Source organism: Podarcis tiliguerta (genome assembly GCF_965153285.1).
Source record: "Podarcis tiliguerta genome assembly, chromosome: 13".
NCBI classification, from domain to species: domain Eukaryota; kingdom Metazoa; phylum Chordata; class Lepidosauria; order Squamata; family Lacertidae; genus Podarcis; species Podarcis tiliguerta.
This window is the reverse complement of record NC_139546.1, coordinates 6,201,324-6,225,411: the sequence shown is the minus strand read 5'-3', so window position 1 is coordinate 6,225,411 and position 24,088 is coordinate 6,201,324. Positions and strand designations below refer to the sequence as shown.

The 24,088-nt window shown below is 42.4% G+C and overlaps 1 protein-coding gene and 1 long non-coding RNA gene across 2 annotated transcripts in view; one reads left to right on the top strand and one right to left on the bottom strand.

Moving 5' to 3' along the window:
• Nucleotides 1-657: 657 nt before the first annotated feature.
• The window catches only part of TECRL (trans-2,3-enoyl-CoA reductase like), a 37,137-nt gene continuing 13,706 nt past the window's right edge, over nucleotides 658-24,088 (bottom strand). Inside the window, exons 5-12 of the mRNA XM_083407925.1 lie at nucleotides 21,297-21,412; nucleotides 18,840-18,945; nucleotides 11,077-11,149; nucleotides 8,341-8,384; nucleotides 6,698-6,755; nucleotides 4,989-5,074; nucleotides 2,426-2,471; nucleotides 658-847 (exon numbers count right to left, since the gene is read on the bottom strand). Coding sequence (XP_083264051.1) covers nucleotides 720-847; nucleotides 2,426-2,471; nucleotides 4,989-5,074; nucleotides 6,698-6,755; nucleotides 8,341-8,384; nucleotides 11,077-11,149; nucleotides 18,840-18,945; nucleotides 21,297-21,412 — 657 coding nt within the window. The 3' untranslated portion in view covers nucleotides 658-719. The remainder of the gene's footprint in view (nucleotides 848-2,425; nucleotides 2,472-4,988; nucleotides 5,075-6,697; nucleotides 6,756-8,340; nucleotides 8,385-11,076; nucleotides 11,150-18,839; nucleotides 18,946-21,296; nucleotides 21,413-24,088) is intronic.
• The window catches only part of LOC310661666, a 651,353-nt gene continuing 640,864 nt past the window's right edge, over nucleotides 13,600-24,088 (top strand). Inside the window, exons 1-2 of the long non-coding RNA XR_014504023.1 lie at nucleotides 13,600-14,210; nucleotides 15,007-16,524. This is a non-coding gene — a long non-coding RNA (uncharacterized lncRNA). The remainder of the gene's footprint in view (nucleotides 14,211-15,006; nucleotides 16,525-24,088) is intronic.

Below are 24,088 nucleotides of genomic sequence, written 5' to 3'. Positions count from 1 at the left end.
ATTATTACTATTATTATTATTATTATTATTATTATTAGTCCAACGTGGAGTTTGGATTTGATATCCTGCTTTATCACTACCCGAAGGAGTCTCAAAGCGGCTAACATTCTCCTTTCCCTTCCTCCCCCACAACAAACACTTTGTGAGGTGAGTGGGGCTGAGAGACTTCAAAGAAGTGTGACTAGCCCAAGGTCACCCAGCAGCTGCATGTGGAGGAGCGGAGATGCGAACCCGGTTCACCAGATTACGAGTCTACCGCTCTTAACCACTACACCACACTGGCTCTCAACATGGCACCTGCAGATTGGGGGGGGGGGGGGTCCACAGGGGGAACAGGGTCCTTTTTTTACAATTAATGTGACACACAAAGAAGCCCACAGTGCCAGACCATTGGTACATTTTGTCCAGTGTTATAAATTCCTACCAGCAGTGGCTCCAGGGGCAGAAACCGTCTAACCTGCTCCCCACGACTCTTTTGAGCTGGAGATGGCCAAGTCGAACCACGTGACATTTTGTATGTCTAGCACGTGCTCTCTGTTAACTTAAAATAGTGCTTTGGATCCTGGGCCCGATATTTGCCTTTCACTTAAACAAAAAACTTAGATGTAGGTGTGTCTGAAAGCAAGTCTACTGCATCCTATTCCATAACTAAACAAATCAAATTTCTGTTGTTGTTTTACTTTTCGGGCTGGATCTTCACAGGCCGTTTCTGCTTGCATTTACAGTATAAACGGAATCATGGCTCTTTTTCTCCACCTGTACGTCGCACACTTCTTCAGGTAAAGTTGATGCTTCTTTCGGGCCCATTGAGCCATCTGGATAGCCATTAGTAACGCAAAAACTCCAACTGAAGAGAGAGGGAAGAAAAAGACTACTGATCTCCAGGTATCGACAGTGGCATGTCAGAAGAATCATTTCCTACCCAACCGCATAATGAAGAAGACACAAAACATAACATACTTGTTTTAAGCATATGACCAAGTCTTGCCCTTCCCTATCTGTGCAGGAATAGCTTTTGGAGAGGGTGTAAAACTTCTTCTTCTTTTTAATTGAGTCCAGCAGCTGCAGCTTATCTTCCTTCTTCCTCATGAGTAAGGCATAGAGATGGGAGGAAGACTCATGCTGCCAGACATGATCTCCCTTGTTCTGTCTGGGATTCAATTCAGGTCATATCCTAGTTTGAGGGGAGTCCTTAACCACAACTTCCTGGTTGAGACATTATGGGAAATGCTGAACCTGGGCATGTGAAGGAACAGCTTGGGTGATAGAAGACATCTGAAGGCAGCCCTGTATAGGGATTTTTAAAAATGTTTAATGTTTTATTATACTTTTGAATGGGGGACGCGGGTGGCGCTGTGGATAAAACCTCAGCGCCTAGGACTTGCCGATCGCATGGTCGGCTGTTCGAATCCCCGCGGCGGGGTGCGCTCCCGTCATTCGGTCCCAGTGCCTGCCAACCTAGCAGTTCGAAAGCACCCCCGGGTGCAAGTAGATAAATAGGGACCGCTTACCAGCGGGAAGGTAAACGGCGTTCCGTGTGCTGCGCTGGCTCGCCAGATGCAGCTTGTCACGCTGGCCACGTGACCCGGAAGTGTCTGCAGACAGCGCTGGCTCCCGGCCTATAGAGTGAGATGAGCGCACAACCCTAGAGTCTGGCAAGACTGGCCCGTATGGGCAGGGGTACCTTTACCTTATACTTTTGAATTATGGTGCTGGAGGTGGCTCATTGCTCCCGCATTAACAGTGTGCGGCATCTTCCCCAATCATTTGCTATGGATGCACTAGATGAATTTATTATGTATTTTGTGCTCTTTATACTCTGATTTTATGTTGTGAACCACCCTGAGATAGGTTTGATCTTCTTGTAGTCCATGGGACTCTCAAGAGTCTCCTCCAGCACCATAATTCAAAAGCATCAATTCTTCGGTGATCAAACCATAGAGAAGGCTGATCGCTGGGGTCAGCTATGGAGTTCTTCCAAGGAAATGTTCATCCTGTTCTATCCACCAAAAATGTAGCAGAACAAAACATGTGGGTTCCACCCATCTCTAAAATTAATTTACACCAGAGGGTAGCCACTATAATGTCCTTGAATGTTATGTGGACTCCAATTCCCATCAGCCTCAGTCAACATGGTCAATGGTCAGAGAAGATGAGAGGCCAGCACATTGACTACCCCTAAGTGCACTTCCATCACACTTAAACATATATTGATAATATACAGGTATTTTTAAATTCATTACTGAAAAGATGATCAACCACAAATACTTGACTCAGTTAGGATATGTAATATTTATAATTTCTACTTCAATTGCAGAAGTTAATTCTAAGCCATGCTGATCATTTTTCTCATCTAGAATGTTTTCTGGGTGGTGGTGAACAAGCTTACTCAAAGATCCCAGCTGGAGACTATTTCTGCTCTTACCTGGCAGTGTTTGTGTCATCACTGTAAAGCTCATCCAAGAGCCAATCTGTTTCAAAGGGGGGGAAAATCACAGTTCACTTAAAGATAAACAGCTGTCTGTCTTATACAAGGTCTTGCCAACCCTTGACTCCAGCAGTGCCAGTCCTTCCATTTTGAATACATAGGTAATTCCCCCAAGTAAAAAAAAAGGTAAAAAGGTAAATGACCCCTGGATGGTTAAGTCCGGTCAAAGGCAACTATGGGGTTGTGGCGTTCATCTCGCTTTCAGGCCGAGGGAGCCAGCGTTTGTCCACAGACAGCTTTCCAGGTCATGTGGCCAGCATGACTAAACCACTTCTGGCACAATGGAACATCGTGATGGAAACCAAGGCGCACGGAAATGCCGTTTACCTTCCCGCCGCAGTGGTACCTATTTATCTACTTGCACTGGTGTGCTTTCGAATTGCTAGGTTGGCAAGAGGTGGGACACAGCAATGGGAGCTAACCCGGTCACGGGGATTCAAATTGCCAACCTTCTGATCAGCAAGTCCTAGGCTCTGTGGTTTAGACCACTACACCACCCGCGTCCCAAGTAGCAATTTCCCCAAGTAGCAAATCACTGGTAGGTGAGTGGACACAAAGGTGACAAAATACGCACCACAGATGGGAAGAGACTTGGAGTGGAGCTGAAGTGGTTTCTACAAGAACTAGTGTTACAAAGGCAGAGCCAGGAAGGTTAAGTGTCCAGTTTGTGAAAACAGAGTTCATAGCTTCACTCAAGAAACCAGGCTGCGGTTCTCCTTAGCATCCTTGCTGGGACCACAAATATGTTAGGATATTTCCATTCCACCTTAAAAAGGAGCAGGCTTTGTGAGTCACAGAGTCTGCGTATTTCTTGTTTCACAGGATGTTTTTGTTGTTTTCGTCTCTCTCTGCTGGAACACTGAAGCAGGCAGTCATGTTTTTCTTTGTTCTGACCAACGCTGAATAAATTTGTAAATAATGCTCTCCTGACTGCATCTTTCGCTGTGCATTATCTGCTGATAGAGCGTGCACGGCTCTGGAATGTGGCAAGCTATTTCTGGAGCTCTTGTAGCTAATTGCTGATACTGCATGTCTACGGGAGATCAATGGACGTCCAGAGACGACGTGGAGTCATGATGGACTTTGTCTCCCTGGCAGTATCCCAACTGTGGCCTTATGAAGGCTAACCAGGCACATTACCAAAGAGCTTCAACAGAGCTGGCTGGATCAGGCCAATGACCCATCTAATACAGCATTGTGTTCTTACAGTAGCCAACCAAATGCTTGTGGGAAACCAAAACACAGGACCCAAGACAAGATCACTTTCCTCTCCTATGGTTTAAAGCAAGTGGAATCCAGAAGCATTGCTGCCTCCATCTGTGGAAGCAGAGTATAGAATTTTCCGTGGTGCTTTAGCAGAAATGCTCAGAGTTCCAGGTTCTTCAGTGCAGTATATTTATTGTGAGCTATAATATACACATATCTACAGGCTATAATGGGACGCGGGTGGCGCTGTGGGTAAAAGCCTCAGCGCCTAGGGCTTGCCGATCGAAAGGTCGGCGGTTCGAATCCCCGCGGTGGGGTGCGCTCCCATTGCTCGGTCCCAGCGCCGGCCAACCTAGCAGTTCGAAAGCGCTCCCGAGTGCAAGTAGATAAATAGGGACCGCTTACTAGCGGGAATGTAAACGGCATTGCGTGTGCGGCTCTGGCTTGCCAGAGCAGCGATGTCACGCTGGCCACGTGTCCCGGAAGTGTCTCCGGACAGCGCTGGCCCCCGGCCTCTTGAGTGAGATGGACGCACAACCCTAGAGTCTGTCAAGACTGGCCCGTACGGGCAGGGGTACCTTTACAGGCTATAATACACAAGCAGTTCATACAGTCAAAAACAGAGTACCTGGCTGCACCTTAAGGCAAACAGGAAGACCTCTAACTCTCTCTCTGTGACCACACTCCTCTACACCACACCTTTACTGCTGGACAGGTTTCCCTTTTAAATCGATGACAGCCAATCAACTGTCAGCACATCTTCTGAGTCATTCTGACCCAGCACCTCCATAGAAAGTATTGCAGGCTGATTGCATCAGCCAGTTGCATCAGCTAGCAAACTCAAGCCTGCAGACTTACCATCTCACACAGCATTCTGTGAATCCCAACACCATCCTGGCTGGTAGCCATTGATAGCTTTCTCCTTCATGAATTTGTCTAATACTCATTAAAAGCCATCCTTGGCCCCCTGGGGGAAGTGAGTTCCATAGTTTACCTATATGCCGTGTGAAGAAGTACTTTCCTTTATCTGTCCTGAATCATCCAACAGATTCAGGACAAAGCTTATAAACCTTTTTTATTTTTTGTAAAACAAGCTCATTTTATAAGCCAACACCTTTTTCAAAGACAGCTCCTGTGGAAGCCGTCAGTGACCTGGATCAAAGCAGAACTCACTGTGAGATATCTGTAAGTGAATTAAAATACTTACAGTACTTGCTTAGCTAGCTGGCACAGATGCAAGGCAAGAAGGGGAAAATAATAATAATAATAATAATAATAATAATAATAATAATACCTCATATGTATAGTTTGGGCAGGAAACAAACAGAAACAACCATGTGAAAGGGTTGATTGATGGGCTTGGGAAAGAGCCTTTATTGCCTATGAGGAAAAGAAAAAAGACCAATATTTCATTATAACAGTTTGAGGAATGAGAAGTCAATTCCAACCTAGGAATTTCTTTCGTCTACTGACGAAAAAATCAGCTTCAAACACATTTTAACTGTGACTACTTCTGAGCCAAGGATTCCTGAGAACAAGCGTTTTGGAAAGGACTAACAAAAGGATTCTTCCCACATTCACAATCTTAGTTACCAGGATTTGAGTGGGTGGGGGCAAGGACTATTTTAAACAAATTGCAAAGTGTTTTAAACCGTATGGTGTAGATGCAGAATGTACAATAGTGCAGCGGTACTCCCACCATAGGGAACTGGCCACAAAATAATTCTAGCATACCGTATTTCCTACTAAAGAGCAGCACACTGTATTGCTGCTGTAAGAGTGTGACAAATCTGACACGGGAATTCTGGGTTTAGACATACTAAATCAGAGTAGACCCACTGAAATTAATAGACACTATTAACTTAGGTCCATTGATTTCAATGGGTCTGCTTTGAGCTGAACTTGGTTGAATACAGGGATAGAGGGACCTGTCAAATCTCTCACAGTTTCTCAGTTTCCCAATGTTAAATTCTGTTGTCAATATTTTGCAGCAATTTGCAATAAAAAAAAGAATCAACCATGAATTTCTCCAAATAAACACATTTTAATATGCTGTTACTTTTTTTGCAAGCAATTTTCCCTAATATAATGTTTTTTTGTAAACATTGCATGGTTAAAGAACTTCAAAACCAAATTCAGACAGGTGCAAATTTCAAAGAATAGATGTGTTTTGGTTCACATACCATTTTGGAAAGTATGAATTTGACTGTTTTGTTTTAAATGAGTAGTGAATCACATTTCTCCTCCATTCATCTGTAATAAATTATGTTTCCAAGTATCCTACACTCTGGCTTGTCCGCTTGCTGCCTATTCCCTTTCCTGGAAATTTAATTTTCTACTGGGCCAAACTATGACTCTGGATTAAAGGCCATTGTATTGGGATATGCGTACTTTGAGTGTTCTTATATAATCATATACATATGTAGATAAGGAAACATGATGAGTGTTCACAGACTTGCCCCCAAATGCATTATTGTGAAAAATAGGAAATATTTAAAGGTAAAGGGGCCCCTGACCATTGGGTCCGGTCGTGACCGACTCTGGGGTTGCGGTGCTCGTCTCGCTTTATTGGCCGAGGGAGCCGGCGTACAGCTTCCAGGTCATGTGGCCAGCATGACTAAGCCGCTTCTGGCGAACCAGAGCAGCGCACGGAAACGGCGTTTACCTTCCCGCTGGAACGGTACCTATTTATTTACTTGCACTTTGACGTGCTTCCGAACTGCTAGGTTGGCAGGAGCAGGGACCGAGCAACGGGAGCTCACCCCGTCATGGGGATTCGAACTACCGACCTTCTGATCGGCAAGTCCTAGGCTCTGTGGTTTAACCCACAGCGCCACCCGCGTCCCTTTTAGGAAATATTTAGGGGGCGCCAAATTTTGTCCTTGCTCGGGATACCAAATTACCAAAGTTCACCCCTGAATATGGTCACTTGAATTTCTAACCCAGACAGCCGGAACGTTAGGAGGATTATCATAGGTAAGCAATTATAATCAAACTACAGACCTGATTGGTTTTGATGGACTAATGCAACATTGATAAAATGATTCCCAGCTTCACACAACTGGAAAAAAAATTGCAAAAATAAAAAAGCATTAGATTTTCAGGCTTTAACTGTAGAATCATAAATTTAGCTTGTCCCCACAATGATGAGGAAGATGAAGGTGCTTTATGCACCACTCTGAGATCCCTCGAGAAGAAAGGCAGTCTAGAGGAATGGCTAAATATAAAATAAGATCAGCCGGGGAGAATTGCAACAAATTTTCCATTCACACCCACTGGGAGAGATAGGGGGACCCACACAGAGCTTTCACGATTTGAAAGAACATGGGCATCGAAAAAGGAGAATTTACTGCTCACACATCGCAGAGCCCTGGTAACATCAACAAGAAGGTGACTTGCGCAAATGACCTCATCCATTTCTTGAATCGATATTCCAGTCCTCAGAGAATTTACTTTGAAGTATAACCCTTAGGTATCAGTGGCATTTACTTTCAAGAATGTGTGACTACCCAGCCTACGTACAAGCCACCAGCCAATATTTGTTCCCTGCCAGATGCTTCACACACATACACAATTTTTACAGTCCTAGGCAGGCAGCAGAGCCAAGAGATTTACGAAGTCTTGAATACACTGCTATCCATCACTAGCGGACTATATTTGGCTTTGATGGTCATACATCGTGCAGGCTTGATCCAGAGAGGAATCATGGAAGATGTATTTTAATAGTGAAGGTACGGAGAGCTTTGTCATCTTTTTGCAGGCAGACTTGCTGCCCAGGTTCGCAATTGTCTCATTTGGAATGTACCCTTGTGTACATAAAATATTAAGAAATAAAGGAAAATCGGTACGCTAGGTTGTAAGAAAGTATTAGAAAGTATATTAAATGTAAGGTAATAATTATAAGTACATTCAAAATCACAAATGTCAACTATATCGGGAAATGATGGGAAGTCTATATTTATTTTACTTCAGTTTGTTGTTGTTTTGTTTTATTTTATGTACCGTTATATGATTTTAGCTTAGCTGAAATCTAAGTGGAATTAAGTCAAATTTACATTATAAGTTAAACTAATTTAAGAATATATTATATATATATATATATATAATGTACAGTGGTGCCCCGCAAGATGAATGCCTCGCAAGACGGAAAACCCGCTAGGCGAAAGGGTTCTCCGTTTTGGAGGTGCTTCGCAGAACGAATTTCCTATGGGCTTGCTTCGCAAGACGAAAATGTCTTGCGAGTTCCTGCGATTTTTTTCCCGCTCCCCACCCCTTTTTTCTAAGGCACTAAACTGCTAATAGCCTTTTAGCAGCTAATCCGCTAATCCCTTAAGCCTTTAATAGCCGCTAATAGCCGCTAAACCGCTAATAGCGCTAATCCGCTAATCCGCTAATGGGGTTGCTTCGCAAGACGAAAAAACCGCTAGACGAAGAGACTCGCGGAACGGATTCTTTTCGTCTTGCGAGGCACCACTGTATGTGCATGTGTGAAGTTAAATCTGTAATGACATTAATGAAAGTGTCTCCCTTCTTAGTTCGCCTGTCTTGGGAGAGTATATGCAAAAGTGTGTGTGTGTGTGTGTGTGTGTGTGTGTGTGTGCCACATTCAATTTTTTTACCCTCCCTCACTTCCTGCCCATACATACCAGAAACACAAGGGCAGAAATAGTAACTTGCTTGTTCCCAAATGCTAGAAAACAGAATGAAAACATAATCAGGACTCAGCGATACAGCTGCAATTAAAACATTTCAAGTGTGTTGTAAGGTGCATTATACAAATGTGGCACTAGCTGGCGATGGTGACCTATGGCAAATTCAATATCTTTTTCAAAACGTTTTCTAAAAAAGCATTCTCACAACATTTTTTTACATGTGTCTAGACTCCACTTTAGTCTTATTTATAATGTGAAGTCTACTTAAGCCTTTTTTTGTTGTTGTTATATATTGAATAGGCCTTGTTATCCTTAGAAGCCTCATCTTTAGACATCTCTGGAGTTTTTTTATGTGTGCCTTTCCTTATGAATCAATGCCTCGCAAACTCAGGCAGGCACCAACTTCATTTTACATGTTGCCTAACTAGGAGACTTCTATTGCTACATCACCTTATAGAGAAGACTATTATACTGCCACAGGTTTCCAAAAGCAGATTGCATATTTCAGAAAAACTATTTTGGAGCAAAAATATTAATTTGTTAGAAATCTGACAGTCACCCCAGAATTTAAATTAGACTCCAGATTGGATCGAGTCCCTCAGACCCTGAATCATAGTGATGGCATCCCTATAGCATCCCATAGTGATGGCATCGGTCCAGTATACCTGAAGGAGCGTCTCCACCTCCATCATTCTGCCCAGACACTGAGGTCCAGTGCCGAGGGCCTTCTAGTGGTTCCCTCACCGTGAGAAGCCAAGTTACAGGGAACAAGGCAGAGGGCCTTCTTGGTAGTGGCACCCGCCCTGTGGAACGCCCTCCCACCAGATGTCAAAGAGAAGAACAACTACCAAGCTTTTAGAAGACATCTGAAGGCAGCCCTGTTTAGGGAAGCTTTTAATGTTTAATAAGTTATTGTATTTTAGTGTTTTGTTGGAAGTCGCCCAGTGGCTGGGGAAACCCAGCCAGATGGGTGGGGTATAAATAAATTATTATTATTATTATTATTATTATTATTATTATTAACATGCCAGGGCCTGGGGGTGCCTTTGGTACCTTTGGTGCCTTTGAACCCTCACCAAAACTGCCCTTCCTCAATCATGCAACATAAGAAATGGAGAGGGGTCCAACAGTGGCGTAGCGTGGGTTGTCAGCACCCGGGGCAAGGCAAGTAATTTGCGCCCCCTAACCCGTGGATTTGCGCCCCCTAACCTAACCCCCAGATGTTGCGCCCGGTGCAGCCGGGCCCCCCTGCACCCCCCCACGCTACACCACTGGGGTCCAAGCAATTCCATGACAGAGACTGAAGTCTGAGATGCTACAACAAAGCTCTGAATGCAATGGTATACACTCAATGCAGTTTTTAGCAGAGCTGAGTTCTCTTCATTTCTAGTTTCCTCATAAGCTGTGGTGAAATTCTGTCTTTAGTACATCTTAGGAGGCTCCACTCTGGATTCTCACTGAGAATATGATTAGTTTTAACTAGAATGTCAGAGAGGGGGCTAGTTTAACCTCCTCCCCCCCCCCTGTGTATTTGTTTACTATAATATGCAAGGCATATGAACAGCCTCCCGCTTTTATAATAAAGTGGTACAATCCAGAATTTGTGGGACATCAGTGCAATCTCTCTCCATGTCTCCGCATGGCTCCTGCATGTTTTGCTCCAAGGGACAGAAAGCGCTGTCAGCATCTTATGAAAATATATTGATTTCCATGTATAAGGTCTCCTAATTCACAACTAATTTTACCCTTGGGGGCTTGTTGGGATGAGGGAAAGTTACGCCCCAACTACAATATGGTCTGAAATCATCCTCTGTCAATGCTCTAGAGTGGGGAATTGAAGCCACTCCGATTCTCTCCTCAGCACGGGGACAGTATTTTTCACTGACCCTTCACTGGGTTGGATTCTAAAGCTAGACCTCTGCATTCCTTCCCTCCTTTCCCATCTAATATCTGAAATCTTGCTAGAAATTTCCATCCTGTTTTGGTGTGGATTTCTCAAATCCTGACTTTAAAAAAGGAAAAACAGCCCCTGATAAAAGTAAAAGTAAAAGTAAAAGTACATTTTATTTATACCCCACCCTTCCTGGTTTAAAAACTGGGCTCAGGGTGGCTAACAGCAAATATAAAGCATTGATTAAAATGCGACTTAAAAACAGCATAAAACATCATAAAATATAACATAAAATGCAGCATCAATATCAATAAAATTTGAAAATTCAGGGGGGTCATTTTTTTTGGGGGGGGAGAACCCAGTCAGTAGACATCAAATGATCACCAGGGCTACCTGGCCAAGTCCTACTAGGGCCAGCAAGGAGACCAGGAAAGAATTTAAATGTGGGGTCCCAGAAAGGGATTCTTCATAGAAGAGGAAAGGGAAAAGGCAATAGAGGATCAGGCTAATTCAAACTGAAGGCCAGGTGGAATAGCTCTGTCTTACAGGCCCTGTGGAAGGAGATCAAATCCTGCAAGGCCCTAGTCTCGTGGGACAGAGCATTCCACCAGGTTGGAGCTGCAACTGAAAAAGCCCTGGCCCTGGTAGAGGATAGCCTGGCTTCCTTAGAGCCCAGGACCTTTAAGCTATTATTATTCATGGACCTTAGGGTCCTCTGCACGACATACCAGGAGAGGCAGTCCCGTAAGTACAAGGGTCCTAGGCCGCAAACTCTATAGGCCAATTCTTGTAGCATGAGGCAAGTTTCTAGTGCAACCCGTGCCCTTTGCATTACTTACATGGAGGAGTGTACTGTGGGTGATTGATGTAGTAAGCAAGCCAAGATGTGAACCCCCAGTAAAAAGTGCAACCCTGTAATGAGAACATAGAGATAATGAAAGGATATACCAAAATGAACTACTGTCTCTATAGTAGTTGGCACAATGGGGACAACAGATCCCGACCAGATACACACATCTGTTTATTGGATGCTGATGCTCTGGTAACTGGTTGCCAGGGACTGGACATCGGAGGAGGAATTGTGGAGACCGCCCCCCCCCCCCGAATCTTCCTGAGAAGAGGAGGACAGTATAGATCAGGCTTCCTCAACCACGGCCCTCCAGATGTTTTTGGCCTACAACTCCCATGATCCCTAGCTAGCAGGACCAGTGGTCAGGGTTGATGGGAATTGTAGTCTAGAAATATCTGGAGGGCCGAGGTTGAGGAAGCCTGGTATAGATTTACAATGGTGGTTTGCTGAGGGTCACAGCTCAGAGATAGAAATTGGGCAAACTGGGAAATAATGGGAGAAGCAGAGTAGGAACAGCTGGCTGACACGCTATCACTAGAGAGCATTCCAGACCTCCCTTCTCCCAGAACCAGGTGGTCAATGAAAGTAGCAGAGCAGAGAGCCCAGAGGCAATTGTCCCTAAGCAGACACCGTAAGGGGGATGGGGGCTGTTGACGACTGAGAAAGGAAGGGGGGGAGGGTATTTCTCGGAGTAATGCCATTAGCCAAGAGATGACATTTCTATGTCTCTCTGTGTGAATATGGAATAAAAGACCTTGGTAAGAGCTTCTTGTCTTTCTGTTCCTGCCAGCCTGCCATGAGGGAGGGGGAGCAGAGTTCCTGAAGCCTGACACTGGTAGTCCCTCCTCACTCTGCTGCCCTGACTTTGTGACAAGTCCTTTCCAGTAGAGAGGGCTTCTCCTGGCTCCTTGTCGTTGTTTAGTCATTTAGTCATGTCCGACTCTTTGTGACCCCATGGACCAGAGCATGCCAGGCACTCCTGTTTTCCACTGCCTCCCGCAGTTTGGTCATGCACACTTCTTCAAATACACTGAAACAGAAGTCAACAGACCCTTATATTTAGTGGGAGGGTGTGGTAAGGTTTTTCTCAGAAGGGTAGTAGGAGATGGGTGATTGACTCAATGGGTATGATAAACCTGCTGATGACTGTTAATGCCTGCAATTAGTCCTACAGGAAAAAGCAAAGGATGTTGTTGTTGTTTAATCATTTAGTCGTGTCCGATTCTTCATGACCCCATGGACCAGAGCACGCCAGGTACTCCTGTCTTCCACTGCCTCCCACAGTTTGGTCAAACTCATTAGTAGCTTCGAGAACACCGTCCAGCCATCTCGTCCTCTGTCGTCCCCTTCTCCTTGTGCCCTCCATCTTTCCCAACATCAGGGTCTTTTCCAGGGAGTCTTCTGTTCTCATGAGGTGGCCAAAGTATTGGAGCCTCAGCTTCAGGATCTGTCCTTCCAGTGAGCACTCCTAGCACCTGCCTATTCACTGTTTCAGCCCTTCCTAACCTACAGTGCTCCAAACATTTTGGACAGCAAATCTCATCAGCACCACCCAGAATGGCCAATTGGGAGCTGTAGCCCAACAACACCTGGAGGGCACCAACCCAAATCTCCCTGAATTTTTCCTCTACTCCATCACATTGCTGCATAGATTCCCCTCAGGTTTTCCTGTTCCTCTTTGGCTCACTCAAGCAGTATCAGACATAAACCCCTGGGGTCTTCTCCGGTATGGGCTGCTCTCTGAACTCTCAGATTCCAGAGTCTGTCCCATAATTTCCATTAAGTTACATACCCCATATATGCCCACTTGACCACTTTGATCTTCAGAATTGGCCCTGTTACATGTGCCACATAATACTTGTTCCGCACTTGTAAGAAATCAATATTTTAGTATGGCAGCACCTACACTTTTGGTTTAGCAAAAGGCTGCCCAGGCACGTTGAAGGTTGGCATGTGTTTTAATCTTTTTAGGCTTTTTAGTTTAGGGGAAAGAGAACCTTCTCTGTGGTTGCTCCCAGACTATGGAACTCAATCACTAGAGAAGTTAGACTGGATCTCTCCTTGCTGTCTTTCTGATGGGAGATGAAGACTCTCTTGTTCCACCAGGATTTTAGGAACTCACTGCTTTTAATGAAGGGGCAGGCACCATGCTGTTTTTATTATAATTATTTGTATAGTATATATATATATATATATATATATATATATATATATATATATATTGTGCATATATACAGTTTTAATTGTATCCATGTTTAATTGTTTTTTAGTCATTGGTCCCCCCCCCTAAGTTTTTAGCTGTTTTTGTTTTAATCTTTAAAGTGCCTTAAGTCCCTGTCAGGGGAAAAGGTGGGGTATAAATAACATAATAATAATAATAATAATAATAATAATAATAATAATAATAATAATATACTGTTGGTTTTAATTATCTTTTTAATGTTTTTACATGTTTTTAACGGTCATATTGATAATTTTAATGTTGTGCTTTTGTAAACCACTCAGGAGTTTTATTATAATCTGGTAGTATTTAAATTTTGCCAAGTAGATAAAATACTCAACAGAGGAGCAAGAATTGTCGTAACTATTCTCCTTTTCAAGAAAATGCACTTTTAAAGTTTGCCTAGCAACAGCAGAGGCTGAGAAACAGTCCCCATTGTGATGCCATAATGCTTTGCAGCCAACTCAGTCTCTGCTGATCCCAGCTATTCAGTTGGATGTGCAATCTCTTTGATAACGCTGCTGTCACCTGTTGTGCCACAAAACCCTGCCAGGCTCTTAAAGTGAACAAGATGATGCCTCTTACAGATGAGAGGAAAATGAAGACTCTGTTTCTCCTACCACTGTTACTGAGCTGGGCTTTCACTATATCACTCCTTATCAAGTCACCTGTCACTTTTCTGCAAGCCATAACAGCCTTGCTATGACAGCTGGCACAGCAGACCTTTTGAGGATGAGATGCTTGCAGTCCTCGTTTTGGTGGGGAATGGAGACGGCATCTTTCTCCATCTTCCAGGCTGGCTCAAAAGGGGATGAAGTGCTGAAGAGCAGAAGGCAGAGCAAAGAATCCAAGGAGAGGGGTCCCTAGATCTGAGTGAAAGGAGAGGCCTTGGAAGGTACGTAGTCTAGAGTGCATCAGTCAAGCTAGCAAAAATCTATCATTTGCCCGATAATAAATGCTGGCAATGGAAAGAAACTGAAGGCACATTCTTTCACCTTTGGTGGACGTGCCCAATGATTAAGGCTTTCTGGGAGATGATTTATAATGAAATGAAAAAGGTATTTAAATATACCTTTCTGAAGAAACCAGAGGCATTTCTCCTGGGCATGGTTGGCCAATTGGTGTTAAAGAAGGATAGAACATTCTTTATGTATGCAACAACAGCAGCAAGAATACTTATTGCGAAGTATTGGAAGACACAAGAATTACCCACTCTGGAAGAATGGCAGATGAAGGTAATGGACTATATGGAATTGGTGGAAATGACCAGCAGAATCCGAGACCAGGGAGAAGAGTGAGTGGAATAAGATTGGAAGAAATTTAAAGACTACTTACAGAAACACTGTAAAATTAATGGATGTTAGAATGATGTTGGATTGAAGTTAAGTGGTTTTTGCTAACAGTAATGTTAAGAAATATGTAAAAATGGATTGTTAACGGGTGATAATCTCAAACTACAATATATTAAGATAAAAGATTAAGATAAAATTAAAGAGGGAAAGGATTTGCTGAACTAACCAATTGAAATGGAATACAAGAAAGGGAGGTTTGAGGAGGTCAGGGAAATAAGCAAATGAAAGATAAGATATGGAGAGACTGATTTGTTTTTAACTGTTTTTATTTTGTATTTCCTTTTTTTTATTATTCTTTCTAATTTTTGTAATATGTTGAAACCTCAATAAATATCTTTAAAAAAAGTAATAGAGTGCATCCTATATTGTAGGAGGAAACTCCCTGGGCTGGAAGGCAAGGATATACAGGAGGAGGACATGAAGGCATCTATGTACTCCCCAGAGTATGGATTGAAGCTCCTTTCATTTGCTGGCTCAACCCTAATGGGAGAAAACATCCTCTCGGAGGGCACTTCAGCTGGGACCCAAGAAGGTACCAGACAAGCCTCAAGCACTGCATCAATTTAGCTAGTGAAATATTTTTAAGGATAACTATACAATAAAGAAAAAAATAGAGGTGTGGGGAAGGATGAACTATCATTATTGGGAAGGATATCGGTAATTAAAATTAATGTATTGCCAAAAATGTTTTTGTTCCAATCTGTACCCTTGATCAGCAATGCAGGTCACTTCAGAGAATGGCAAAAAGATATTACCAGATTTATCTGGCAGGGAAAGAAGCCAAAAATAAAATATAAATTGCTGATAGACTCTAAAGACAGAGGCAGATTCTTCTTACCGGATTTAAGATTATATTATGAGGCATCCTGTCTATGCTGGCTAAGGGAATGGATATTATTAAAAAATACTGATGTTTTAGACCTTGAAGGTCATGATAATAGATGTCGTTAGCATGCATATTTGTGGTATGAGAAAGTTAAAGTACATAGAGCTTTTTAAAATCATGTACTAAGAAAATTGGTTTATGAAGTATGGGGAAAATATAAAAGTCTATTAGAACAAAAAACACCATGGTGGCTCTCCCCGCTGGAAGTGATATCTTTTTAAAAAAACAATATGAGAAATGACTGGGGAACGTATAAAGAATTGCTAATGGAAGTAGAACACCAAGTAAAATTGAAGAGGTATGAGGATATAAGAGAATTATTAACGGACTGGTTACAATACCATCATTTAAATGATATATTTAAGATGGACAAAAATAATTGTTTTGTATGAAACATCTAAATTTGAAAAAGAGCTGTTACAGAACAAAACAAAATTGCTTTCAAAAATGTACAAATTAATATTAGAATGGCATAAAAAAGAGGAACTGGTTAAATCAGTAATGATACAATGAGCGAGAGATTTTGGGTATAATATACAATTCACAGCAAGGGAGAAGCTATGGGATCGAGATTTGAAATTTACAGCATGCTGTACGTTGAAAGAAATTTATATAAAAATATTGCATTTTTGGTATTTCTAGTAAATTAGCAAAAATGTATAAAACAGGATCAAATACATGCTGGAAATGTAAGGAGAAGGAAGGCACCTTTTATCATATGTGGTGGACATGTAAGGTAGTAAAAAAAATTGGGAAATTATATACAATGAACTGAAAAAAAAATGTTTAAAATAACCTTTTCTCTCCCCCCCCCTTTTTTAAAAAAAAACCCAAAGCTTTTCTTTTAGGGATTCTAGGTGCTGAAATCCCAAGGGAGCAGAAAAGACTATTTATGTATGCGACCACAGCTGCATGGATATTATTGGCCCAGAGATGGGAAGAAGATAAAGTCCCTAGGAAAGAAGAATGGCAGATTGAGTTGATGGTTTATCCCAAAATGGCAAAAATGACCGGAAGAATCAGAAACCTGGAAGTTCAAAATTTTAATAAGGAATGGGGAAAATACATAATTTACCTTAAAAACCATTGTAAATAACTAAAATCATTGGTAGGATTGGAATAACATTTGTAGATTAATGTTGAATTTTGGATATAATGGAGATGTAGAAGATTTGGATTGATATAAAAGATGCAGGAGGAAAGGGTTAATATAAGGACCCACAAAGGGGAGGAGGGAAGTTAGGAGATACTTTGGAAGCATGTTTTTATGTTGGTTGTTGGATAATTGATTGCAAAATTTTAAAATCTGAAAAACTATTTTTTTAAAAAAATTAAAATTAAAGGTGCCCAGCACAAAAGATATTGAATTTACCAAATGATGGGAAGTTTTGCTTCTGCACATGAGTTTGACAAACCGTTCTGAGCTGAAGCATTCCGTGCTCACCCACCCTAGAATGTTCAGTTCATATTAAGTTCATGAAACATCATACTGTGACCTGTTCTTAATGCGTGGTTGACCACATCTAGGAATGCGATGGTTATGCCCTTTTAAGTTTTGCTAGTTTAATAAAGGAGTATATCCATCATTAGTAAATAGTTTAATAAGGAGGTTTTCATACCTGTCCAACTCTGTGTTCCTTTCCCAACCTTTAATCTATTGATGATTAATGCCTATATGCAACCCTTGCTTTGTCTTTGTGTTAACCAATCAGCAACAAGCACATATGTGGCAATGCTGTAATAGTCAATAAAAGGGACTCTCTGAGACATGCTCGAGAGATGCCTCCCGTATGACACTTGTCACTCGTCTGTTGTTTATTTCAACCCAACAACCAAAAAAAGGGGAAAGCTAGTGATTCTCACCCCCCACCCCCCGAAAAGGAAAAACATCTCCCAACCTGGAATCCCTGCTCTTATAAGTGTCTGGAGACTGGTTGCAGTTACTGGTGAAGGAAAGGCAACTTTTTCAGACACATCTCTCCCAACCGTAATATGGGAATAGGAGTAGTGGCCTGACTTTTGGGGTTGTTGTAACCATCACCGAGATAATGTTCCTAAAGCAATGGAGTGGCAGCAGACTGATTGGGAAAGAAGAGAGAGGCCTGAGGGCATCAACACCAGGCAGGTGAGTTGCGTAGCAAGGCCCCGGGCCCCGCAGTTTCCTCAGAAACAAACGCACAGACACGAATAGGAGTATAGCATCTAGATCAAGGGAAGTAATAGTGCCACTGTATTCTGCTCTGGTCAGACCTCACCTGGAGTACTGTGTCCAGTTCTGAGCACCACAGTTCAAGAAGGACACTGACAAACTGGAACGTGTCCAGAGGAGGGCAACCAAAATGGTCAAAGGCCTGGAAACGATGCCTTATGAGGAACGGCTAAGGGAGCTGGGCATGTTTAGCCTGGAGAAGAGGAGGTTAAGAGGTGATATGATAGCCATGTTCAAATAAATAAAAGGATGTCACATAGAGGAGGGAGAAAGGTTGTTTTCTGCTGCTCCAGAGAAGCGGACACGGAGCAATGGATCCAAACTACAAGAAAGAAGATTCCACCTAAACATTAGGAAGAACTTCCTGACAGTAAGAGCTGTTTGACAGTGGAATTTGCTGCCAAGGAGTGTGGTGGAGTCTCCTTCTTTGGAGGTCTTTAAGCAGAGGCTTGACAACCATATGTCAGGAGTGCTCTGATGGTGTTTCCTGCTTGGCAGGGGGTTGGACTCGATGGCCCTTGTGGTCTCTTCCAACTCTATGATTCTATGATTCTATGAATATGTTGGGTTAATGGGATAAATTAGGCCACAACTTTATCGGTTATAGATGTGAGCGGTTTGGCTTAGGCAACTGGGTGAAGCAAGACTATAGCCTGACTCCTGCCTGTCTGCAGGAAGTCTCGAGGTTGATGATATACATCAATTAAGAGCACCCCAAGGGTCACCGTTGGGGTCATGGCATGGCCCTAGCCCACGCCCAGCCTTCAGACAGGAACCACACACCCGGATCCCTTTAACGGGATACCCCTCCCATGACAAGGCTTACCCAATGCCTAATCTTACAAAGTTGCGATGATTGCTGCTAGGTTGTCGAAAACCAAATGGCTGGTGCCAATTTGCCAAGCGGAAAAATTCCTACCCTGCCCCGACCACCAGGTGACTGACATTAGTCGTACCACATATTCACTCATTCATTCATTCATTTGTCTGCAATATTTACTGTATAGGCTGCTCTGCCACAAAGTTCTCAGAGTGGCTTTTCTCAATCAGTTCTACGGTACAATATGTTACAGATGAAATTCACCTTGATCATATTTTTCAGGGGAGTGTGCCCTTCCGAAATCTTATGCACAAAGAGTGTCTCCAGTAGATGTCTGGTATAGTGTAAACAATGACAGAAGCAGGCCAGGCTGCAGAAATTAGAAAGTGAGGGAAGTAGAGGTTAAAAAACAAAACAAAAAACAACCAAAAAATTCATTGCAATGTTTGATGTTGCCATCTTTAAATCTCACCTACTACCCTGAACTGGTTAAGAGGCTTGCTTCTCCCATTAACTCAATAGGTTATCTTAGGGAAGCCATCCACAATCTGCATTGTATAGGTAGGTACGTCCAACTCCCAAGAGACAGCAATCTACTCAAAGTATTAAAATACTGGCGGTGATTTACCAATTGCCAGCCAAAGTTGTTGAACTTTTTTTAAGGAGAGACAAATCAGTTGTGGACGTTTTTCTTTTTGGGGGGTGGCGGGACTTTTGCAAACGGTCCTGCGATCGACCCATGATCTACCACTGATGCCCCACGATCGGCCGGTAGATCGCGACTGACCTGTTGGACATGCCTGGTACAGTCAGACCTCTTGTTACATTTGCTTCATGATACGTTTTTTCAGGTTGCATCCTGCAGCGACCCAGAAGTACCAGAAAGGGTTACTTCCGGGTTTCACCACTCACGCATGTGCAGATGTGGCGAATCGCGACCCACATGTGTGCAGATGCGCAGACACTGGTTGTGTTCCTTTCAGGTTGCGAACGGGCCTCTGGAACAGATCCCGTTCGCAACCAGAGGTACCACTGTATAGGTTAAATATTCCTCAAGATCTAAAAAGCCCACCAATCCAGACCTCACCCTCCTTGAACCTTTCTAAAAGGTATGCACTAGAAACCTCGTATCGTAAAGTCTGGTTCCACCTTACGGTGTTAGGGTTGTAAGGCATGTACGAGGAACATATTGGCTTATGTGATCCTTCCAGGGTAGAAGGCATCTTGATATTCTGTAGATCCATAGAAAGTCATGTTCATTGCCATTTCCAAAAAAAACTGATTCATACATGTTGCCATGTATGACTTTGCTTCTGCTTGGGGGACATTTAGGATTTAAATGACCCAGCAATCTAATCGTTGGCACATTTCCACTAAATATGAGTTTATTTGCCAAAATTCATGATTCTTTGATGTTTGGTATAAATGTGAACCTTGTTTTCCACCATGGGATATATTTTCATTATCTTGTAGTTTTTATTCTTCTTGCTTTTATGACTGCTTTTGTGATTACTTTTAGCTTGATGTTTGCTTGTAATTATATGCCTATGTTTAAAAAGTGGGGTGTGTGTCTAAAAAGCCTGCATAAGCTTATGGGCTCAGGCTTTTCCTTTACAAATATTACCCAGCATAAAATTCATAAATAAATACACATTTGAAGGGTGCGTGTGTTTGTGAATGACATGGCTAACCCATCCATGAATCCAGTGCTTTTTTTCTTTTTTTAAAAAAATGTTTAGGGGTACTCTCATTCCGTCTGAGATTCAGGATACACTTGACAGGAAATGGGGCCGCCATTGGGGGCTGCAGCAACGGAACTGACGAATCATGGTGCTCTTCAACACAACTGATGATTCACCATGCTAGAGAAGAAATTAAAATTTTAATTTTTTAAGTTCTCCTGTTAGATTCGGGACCCAGGTGGCACTGTGGGTTAAACCACAGAGCCTAGGACTTGCCGATCAGAAGGGAATCATTTTATCAATGTTGCATTAGTCCATCAAAACCAATCAGGTCTGTAGTTTGTTTATAATTGTTTACCTATGATAATCCTCCTAACATTCTGTCTGTCTGGGGCAGAAATTCAAGTGACCATACCCAGGGGTGAACTTTGGTAATTTGGTACCCCAAGCAAGGACAAAATATGGCACCCCCTAAATATTTCCTAAAAGGGATGTGGGTGGCACTGTGGGTTAAACCACAGAGCCTAGGACTTGCCAATCAGAAGGTCGGCAGTTTGAATCCCGGTGACAAGGTGAGCTCCCGTTGCTCAGTCCCTGCTCCTGCCCACCTAGCAGTTCAAAAGCACATCAAAGTGCAAGTAGACAAATAGGTACCACTCCGGCGGGAAGGTAAACGACGTTTCCGTGTGCTGCTCTGGTTTGCCAGAAGCGGCTTAGTCATGCTGGCCACATGACCCGGAAGCTGTACGCTGGCTCCCTCGGCCAATAAAGCGAGATAAGCGCCGCAACCCCAGAGTCGGTCACGACTGGACCTAATGGTCAGGGGTCCCTTTACCTTTACCCGTTAGATTCACATAATCTTGAGGGGTATGTGTACCCCTGCGTACCCCCAGGAAAAAAAGCACTGGATGAATCAGATTGAGGCAACCATGGTAGACCACCTCCACTAAACTTAATTAACTCACATTTTTGTCTGTCTTTGCTCTAAGAGGGCATCATCACATCATATCATCCTTGAGCACAGACCATTCTTACTCACTGAACTACAGGATGGCGTAGACTTCTTGCGCTCTCCTTTGCATCATAAATACTTGAGAGGCGAAGGTAGAAGAGCAGATAGATTAGAAGAGGCCCGGTATATTCGGTTAGGAAAACCTGGAAGAAGAAGAAGAAAGAAAAAAGGTCATCTGAAGGTAATGGGATCATAGAGTGATATTTTCATGTGCAGCCTAAATATCATCTGGCAAATGCCAAATGGCTAGGATATAAATAATACCATTATTATTATTATTATTATTATGGAATGGGACGTCCCTCTTTTCCTTGGAAGGTATGCATGCATGCAAAGTCAACAAGTCTGTTTAAGTTTACCGTTAGTTTTCATAGGGAATAGTTGGGTAAATTCAAGATGTTGCTCTTAGTATATAAAGCCCTTGAACCAGATAATAATAATAATAATAATAATAATAATTTTATTTATATCCCGGCCTCCCAAGCCGGGCTCAGAGTGACAAACATCATACAAGCCTCCTGCGATGAGGCTACATTTTAATATTTTAATGTTCCATTATTTTAATGTTGTATTTTATTTTTTGTTTTTAAGTTGTAATCATTCATCTTGTTTTTATTATTGCTTGTAAGCCGCTCTGAGCCCGGCCTTGGCTGGGGAGGGCGGGGTATAAATAAATAAAAAATTATTATTATTAAGTAAGACAATGCATAAAATCAAGAGATCAATAAATTAAGATACATCCCACAATTAATTCAAACAAATTAAAATTAAAACTGGACAAGTGGCAATTATCAGGTTAAAATTAAAGGCGGTTACCAACTGTTTCCACTGATATTATAAGCACCTGTGAGCGGGCCTTACTCCTTACTCATTGCCTTACTCCTTATGTACCCAATCAATCACTTCAATTTGTGTTGACATTATTCAGAATGAATAGTGTCCCTTCCATTCCATTTTTACAAGGAATAAGTCCTCTGCTTTGGCTCTTTGAAACTCTCCAGTTTTCAGGGCCTGCTAACAACCTTTTTTGTTTAGGCAAGCCTACCCAGAGACATGGTTTTAACATGGAATTTTAACATGGAATTATATAGAATCATAAGACTGTAAAGTTGGAAGGGACAATGAGGGTCATCTAGTCCTTCCCCTTGCAGTGCTGGAATTTTTTGCCCAATGTGGGGCTCAAACCCACAACCCTGAGATTAAGAATCTCATGCTTTACTGACTGAGCTATCCCAGGGATTGACACATATCTGTTTTTAAAACTGCATTTATTTCTATTTTCATGTCAATTAGTTTGAAACAGTTTATTTTATTGCTATTTTAATTAATATTAAAAGTAGTGTTATGTATAAATTGCTTACAGGGTTTTGCTGATTAAGTTGTAATTGAATTTTGTCAAATATATAAATAAAAATAAATACTGTGGTAAGAACATGTTTGTTTATTGATGCATTTTACATAACAATACATCCATTATACAGTTATCATCCTTTATCCTACACTCTTTGGCTTCTCCACACATTCCTCCATGGGATCTTATTTAACCCTTGTTCAGCTGGATCTCCTTGATTCCCCCCCCCCCTTCTGATTGTTTTTCCCTGCTGTTCATGTATCTGGCTCTACTTGGAAATTTATATGGTTATTTCTTTCTTTAAGCATTCTCCAAAGTATTCCCACTCCTCTTCTATAGCAGACTCATCCTGATTTCTTTATCTATGCAGACAACATGGTTTATTCCACATATTCTATTAGCATATTCTGCCAGTCTACTTTTGTAGGCCTATTTTGATCCTTCCCAGCGTAGTCTTTAGCATATGCGCCGCCAGGGTGCAAAGATCTGCCCAGCGCCCCCAAATTTAGTTTAGCCCCCAAATTAACTTTTATTATGGTTATGTCAGACACCACGCTTATGCCTTATCTCATGTTTACGGAAGAAGGGAGGGAAAAGAAACATTTTTTTAAAATTTGCTCATTTATTTACAATACACTTATACTTAAGTATACAACACCACCACACTTAAACTTGTAAGTATTGTTTAGGCACCTTCTTAGGAGAAACATCAGTGGTATCAAAGGTGCCGCTGACTCTGCTGCCGCATAGCACCTCAATACAATACATAACATAATATTTCGATGTAAGAGATAATTCCGCATGCACGGCGCCGTTGAGAATGACAAGCACCGTCGTTGAGTCTGACAAGCGCCACCATTGTGAATGACAAGTCTTAGGTAAATGAGCACACAAAGTCGAAAGTCCTTTAGTAAAACAGTAGGTATACATTTCAGTAATACCTAGGTATATATGTATTTTGTTTTTCTAGCTTGATCAAAATGATTAATTATTTCATAACAGGTAGATAGTTAAGAGCTTAGGCAGCTTCAGCGGCGGGCGCCTCCCAGAATTCGGCGCCCAGGTGCCTCGCACTCCTTGCACCCCCGGGTAAAGATGGCCCTAGTCCTTCCACCTTTGAGCATAAATTATTCTGGCTGGTGCCGTTGCGTAGAGAAAGACACTGAGTCCTTTCTTGGGTGTTTCACCCTCTATTATACTCAATAAGAACATGTTGTTGCAGTTGGAATCTGTCTATCTTGGAATACAATGGAAGAGTACACCTTTGGGGGGTGAAGTCGAACTCTCGTAATTGCTGCCTCCGGTGTTGTTTTTGCTGCATTAGAAGCACCAAAGTGACCTTTCTGGGGCACAAGCCTGGGTGGTGTGTGTGGAGGTCCTGGGCTACCCAGACAACAAGACGCCCTTCTCAGCCTTGCTGGTGTGGTCCAAAGGAAAGCAGAGCCATACATTTGGCGCCAGGTTGGCC